We start from the raw sequence: 6,000 nt of genomic DNA, 5'->3' as shown, positions 1-6,000 counted from the left end.
CAAATTTCCACGTGAGAAAATTTAAATATTCTTTGGTACAACCGATCGATTGGAAACCGAAAACGGTGGCGTAATTTAAATGCTCGCATCGCCTTTATTATTCATATTTTTATGGTCATTCGGTAGACTGTTGCATCTCTGGAGTCACTAATCCATCCTCCAGCGCCGGCCGGCGTCGTCAGCAACTACGGGAACTGCTTTGTCAACACGGACCACTATTCTTGCAGGTCGACCTCATCACTATACTTATTTTTCTTATATTTATGTTTATTCATCTTCTTGGTGCAGTTCTTTTTCGGGTGGTAGTCCACCCATGGGTCCAGGTCTAGCCGAGGGATATCTCCGCATCTCCTCAGAGGATTGCTGAAAGAGAAAGAAAGGTTTTAGTTTGATGAAGCATCGGCGTTCGCAGGGGTCTCGAATCCGCTAGGCTGGGACCCGAATGGGGCCCAAGGAATGGTGGCTTAGGGGTATTAAGCGTAGGCAAAAGGGATCGTTTGCTGAAGAGAATATATAGAACGGGCCAATTTGGCTGATTAAAGAGGGAAATTAAAATAAGACCTGGCGCTTTCCCGGCGTATTTGCTTGATGAAGTTTTCTCGGGTTTTCCGTCGGGTCAGGGGTTCCATATTTGCCGACGTTCAACGCTCGGCTCGTGCATCGAAACTTTGGCCAATATGGAACCCCTGATTTGGTGGAAGACCCGAGTAAACTTTATTTATTTATTTTAAAACATTATTCAGCCACAGCAGCAGTGCGAATTTAGAAAGGACTAAATAACAAACATGAAAGAGGAGAAAATGCCATAACAGCAGGACAATAAACAACGAGAACCGAGCATGGACAGGGGAACAATTTAATTTGTTGACAGGTAGGATAAAGCTTGGGTGGTAAAGCTTCATCGAGGGAAATTAAAAATTCGGGTGTTTATTTTTTTTTCAAACCTCCTCGCTCAATATCCACTCGGATTATGAAACTCATACCTACTGCGCTACTCAGCATCATGGCTCATGATAGTTGGTAGATCCAAAGAGACCGCTTTCCACTATGTTTTCCTTTCCTGTACCCCCTTCTTCATTTACACATACCCACCACCCTCTTTCACATCGCCCGTCATTTCGACCCTCTCCCCCCTTTCCACGCTGCATCTCCTCGAAGAGGCAGTGCCCTCTGAGCATGTGTCCAAGCCGATTACTTTCCTCAATTTTGAATGTTTCCAGCGATTTTTCCCCCTCCACAGTTCTCCTCTCAACACTCCCTCATCCCTCGCCCAGTCTATCCATTTTATCTTCAGTATTTGTATTCGTATCCTCATCTCAAATGTCTCCAATCTTTCCAGGGCCCATTTTTTAACCTAGTTCATGTGTCAACACCGTATAACATAATATATATGACGTGTCAATAACATGCATGACGTTTGGCAAATCTCTTGGAGTAGTAGTTTTGAGGGGAGGCGACCGACAGCTAAGGTCATTTGCGCCATAGGGGAAGGACAGGAAAGGATGAAGGGTGGAGATAAACCCGGCGTCGGCATTAGCCTACTCTTTACGAAAGGCGCCAAGGGGTCCGCGGCTTAACGTCCCATCCGACGGACGGCGTACTCACTCAAAGTGCCCTCCACAAAGCACCTCAAGTAGGGATCGAGATACCTCTGAAAAATATTCAACACCGCCGGGATTTGAACCCGCGCCCTCAGGGTGGGAAGCCAGTACGTTAGCCCCCGCACCATCTCGATCCCCGCAAATCTCTTTCTCAGTCCAATATCCATTCCGCTAAGTAGCGCTTTTCCTTTCCAACCTGTAAGCTTCTTTGGCCATTGCTATCCTTATTTTAATTTCTTTATCAATCTGTCAGCTTTTCGCTGCCTCCGCATCCATACAATGCTACTTCTCCACTTGTTTCGGCCTTTCTCCTTCCATTGAAATATTTATTTTCTCATCTCCTTGCAACATTCATCACCTTCGTTTTCCATCTGTTTGTCATCAAGCCGTAATTCTCATTAATGTCTTTTCAACATCCCAATTAATTGTCGCCTTCCTCGGTAAAATTGGATCACGTCATGTATGCCAAACAAAGAGAAGACAGTAAAAGGGGATGAGATACCACACACTAACTCTGAAAAAGTTGTTCGAAATCAGTGATTTCACTTGAATTTTGCATTTATTAATTAGATATAAAATTAGCATTAGAATTGGCATTTAAGTTAGCATTAGAGTTAGAATTAGCAGGAGAATCAAGGAATTAATTGTTTGTTCATTGTCTCAACCAACTCAGTCCCTCTCTGATGAGGCACCATGTTGCTCGATTGACATTTCCTTTCGAGAGAGGGAGCAATATTGTGCTGGGCCCAAAAATACTCACTCATCGCTGACGATGCTGAAAGCGTCTTCCTGCATGTACTTCAGGCCATGTAGGTTCTCACAGAGCAGAGATGACAGGGAGACCTTCAGTAGTGCCTTGAACTGACCTGAAAAATAAAATGCACCATATTTCAATCAGGCATCCACTTTGGTAGTTATTCTTGGCCGGGTCATTACTTCCTTCTGCGCCTACGGAATCGACGAGTGGGGATTTGAAGTGAAGGGATTTGATTGAAAAGGGTTTTTATTAACCACGTATTTAAATGCATACCTTCCCAAACAAATCTCCTAAAAAAGTGACAGTGATAGTGTTCACTAGGTGGAATCTCATGGAAATAGGGAAAAAAATCAGTTTTGATCTTTATTGACCAGACTTTTATTTTAAAATGACTCAGACAACCTGTCTCTTGAATGAAGGGTTGATTTATTCTAGGCGGGCAATGTTCAAGTGAGTAAATTTTTCCTAGGTTCTCCATCATTTCACGAACTTTGCTCCGAACGCTTAGAATGATTACTCTATCATTATGCCTCGGACGATGGTCGTTCGTGAAACAGGGAACCTATCTGACGGTGGGGGAATTAATACTAAATAGAGAAGAATGGAGGGCTACAGTAAACTAATCTTAGGATTGGAATACTGATGATGAGGACATAATAGAAACCAAAACCATGCTAATCCACTCAAAATATGATACATAGGGTGGAGTGTGTTCAGTCCACCTAATATAAATAACGAAGAGTAAAGAGTCCAGTTCCTCTCCCTACGCTTCCTGTGGCTCCCCATGAATAATACCACAGCTTGGGTGAAGCTACAAATGCCCAGATGTGTCACCCAGAATCGATTCAGTCCCCCGGGTCACAGTCTTCTGGCCACAATGTGCTACAGTGGCCCTCATCTTTACACAAGACTGGTTATATTGAAATGCTTCCGATATTTTTAAAATTTTCCAAGTGCTATTACCGTTTGTAAACTTCCCGGGTCCATTGACGTTGTCGAAGAAGTACCGGTCGCCCTTCCACCAGCGGTAGAACTGCTCGGAGATGATGCAGCCGAAAGTGTGGCCCACGATGCCAGAGCTATACGCTCCCCAGCAGGAGTCCTCCATGTACCCACCAACCAAAAGGTCCACGTCGTTGACGGAGTCATAGAGGTTCTTAAGCTGCTGGATTTTCTGTTTTTGGAGGAGACAAGAATATCTGTGTTTTCATGTTTTCCGACATATTATGCAGCGTTTTCGGCGACAAACTGTGGGTCGCTCAATGAATGAGGAGGTGGATGAGTCGGGGAGAAGAAACGTCGCTTTCATGGAAAGAAAATTGCAAATATCCTCAAAACCTGTAGTTGGGTCGATTGAGTGCAGACAGTGTATGGAAATTGATCCCCCCCATGATAAATCATAGTTTTTTTTCAAATGTGGGAATTGCCGTGGCAGTTATTTAAGGATGTCTAACAATGAGAATCGAAATGCAGAATGTTTACTGCGTAAAAATCATACGCCAAGGATAGGACCTGAAACAGGATTCCCTCCAGAATCCCTAAACCACTTTAGCCACCATTGTGTTATATTTTAATGTGCATATATGACCATTTTAATCGTATTGGTCCATGCCGAAGGGTTGGAGAGAGCCCTTGGGTCCAAGTCTAAAAACGATTCTCTCTTAAGGGCATCGAGCATATCATGCACCTCTCCAGATATTTTCATGAATAGTGCAATCACATATGGACACTTTTTAAGATTTCCGCACATATTTTAATGTGTCTAGGAGTAATTATGCAAAATGAATTTATATCAGCATTTTCGAAAAATGCCTTTTGGTCACACTTGAGTTGGACCAATTACCTTATGAGACATGACGTCCGCGAAGTCTTTAAATTCTTTGGCCTTGGGAAGTCCGCACATCTTCCTCATGTCGTTGTAACTGGGCACACCGTGATCCCTTCCTCTCTGGATATCTATGCTGGTCAGATCCACTCCGTAGGGTTGACCCGACTTCATCAGCTTATTCGTGATCTGAAATTGAAATGGTTGAAAAAAGAGGCCTTGAGAAGAGTATTACTATCAGCAATCTTAGCACACTATGATCGAAGAGTAATGAGGCTATGGGTACTAAATGATAGAAGGGATTTTCCAAATAATTTCACTTGGGACCATTGAAAAAAGTAAGTAAGGTACCTAAAATTTCCTACGAATAATTCCGTTCTGAAGAAGATGGAATGAATCTAGCAGAGTGGTTTAACAATCCGAGAGTAGGAGTAGCGTTAACAGAAGAGGTATTAATATGGCGCATGATCGGTTAGAGGACGTAATTGCGGATGTTGTTTGAGGGCAGTTGTATTTTTTCGAAGTTTATAAGAGGTGCAGTACAGAAGTAATGAGTCCTGGCAACTACGGGGCTCGGCCCAATCGGCCGTGTGTCGTTCCCGGCAGCGGGGGAGGCAAGGTTTCCGCAGTCGTCATCCCACGAAACCCTTGCAAGGGAAAACCGGCAGCAGCAGGACAGAAGACGCAGGAGAAGAAGACCACATTAGTTAGAATAGGAACGTGGAATGCTTGGGCAATGATGAGGATAAGGGAATTGGAGAATGTTAAGCCACAGATGGAAAAGGGAAATGTAGATATTTTTGGTTTATGCGAGGTGAGATAGAAGGATAGCCGGGATAGCTGGCGTGATAGTTATAGAGTAATACTATGTGCGTATAGAGCGGAAAGGAAGGGAGCCAATGAGAAGTCGCCATAATATTGAATAAAGAGGTAGTAAGAAGAGTGATCAACATAGAACAGGTAACGGATAGAATATTACTAGTAGAGATAAAAGCAGAAGCAACGAACTTGGCCATTGTTCAGGTACACATTGCACCAAGCCACCTTGTGTAGGAAGAAGTAAACAGGATATACGATCAGTTAGAGGACATAATAGCGTGTGTTTCTGCAAGGAAACATATGATAGTGATGTGGAATTGGAATGCGACAATAGGCGAAGGAAGATATGGTAATGAGGTGGGGGACTACGGTTTAGGCACGAGGAATGACTATGAGGAGGAAGCAATTGAATTCTACAGGAGACAGGGTTTAATCATCACCAACAATTAAGGCACCGAAAAAGGCGTATAAATACATGGAAAATGGCTGGTGACTCAGGAAGGTATCAGTTAGATTATATTATTGTAAGGCACAGATATAGGAAGAACGAGATTAATTTGTAGTTTCCCGGGAGCGGATGTGGACTCTTATCACAATTTAGTTGTTATGAAGTGTGGCGTTGAATTCAAAAAGATAAGTCAGAGTGCGTGAGTTAAGAAATGGAATTTAGAAGCATTAACTGGATTGAATTGGAAGGAATATCAGGATTATTGAGAGCCGTGCAGAAAATTATTGGAAGAGTACAAAGTGAAAAGACAAGGAGGGAATGAATTGCAGACAAGAGTATTATAAAATGAATAACGGAAGGAAATGGAATAATTTAAACACGGAGATAGTAAGAGGGAGGTACAGAGACTAAAATTATAAACTCTACCGGGAAATACATACGGTAAAGAAGAAAGCGTAGGATGGAAGACACTGTTGGAAAATATGGGACGTTCACAAAGGAAGGGCGAAATCTGTGCCATGTACAGGAGTGTTGAAGCACTGCCATGAAG

At 43.0% G+C, this 6,000-nt stretch overlaps 1 protein-coding gene across 1 annotated transcript in view; it reads right to left on the bottom strand.

Annotated features, from left to right (window-relative positions):
- Positions 1 to 215: 215 nt before the first annotated feature.
- The window catches only part of LOC139695228 (salivary peroxidase/catechol oxidase-like), a 48,143-nt gene continuing 42,358 nt past the window's right edge, over positions 216 to 6,000 (bottom strand). The window contains exons 11-14 of the mRNA XM_071593912.1: positions 4,202 to 4,372; positions 3,322 to 3,532; positions 2,362 to 2,467; positions 216 to 363 (exon numbers count right to left, since the gene is read on the bottom strand). Of these exons, the coding sequence (XP_071450013.1) occupies positions 216 to 363; positions 2,362 to 2,467; positions 3,322 to 3,532; positions 4,202 to 4,372 (636 nt within the window). The remainder of the gene's footprint in view (positions 364 to 2,361; positions 2,468 to 3,321; positions 3,533 to 4,201; positions 4,373 to 6,000) is intronic.

This window comes from Hetaerina americana, unplaced genomic scaffold (genome assembly GCF_022747635.1).
Source record: "Hetaerina americana unplaced genomic scaffold, ioHetAmer1.1.p SCAF_6, whole genome shotgun sequence".
In the NCBI taxonomy this organism is placed as follows: Eukaryota; Metazoa; Arthropoda; class Insecta; order Odonata; family Calopterygidae; genus Hetaerina; species Hetaerina americana.
The sequence above is the reverse complement of the archived record's forward strand: the minus strand, read 5'-3'. Positions and strand labels throughout refer to the sequence as shown.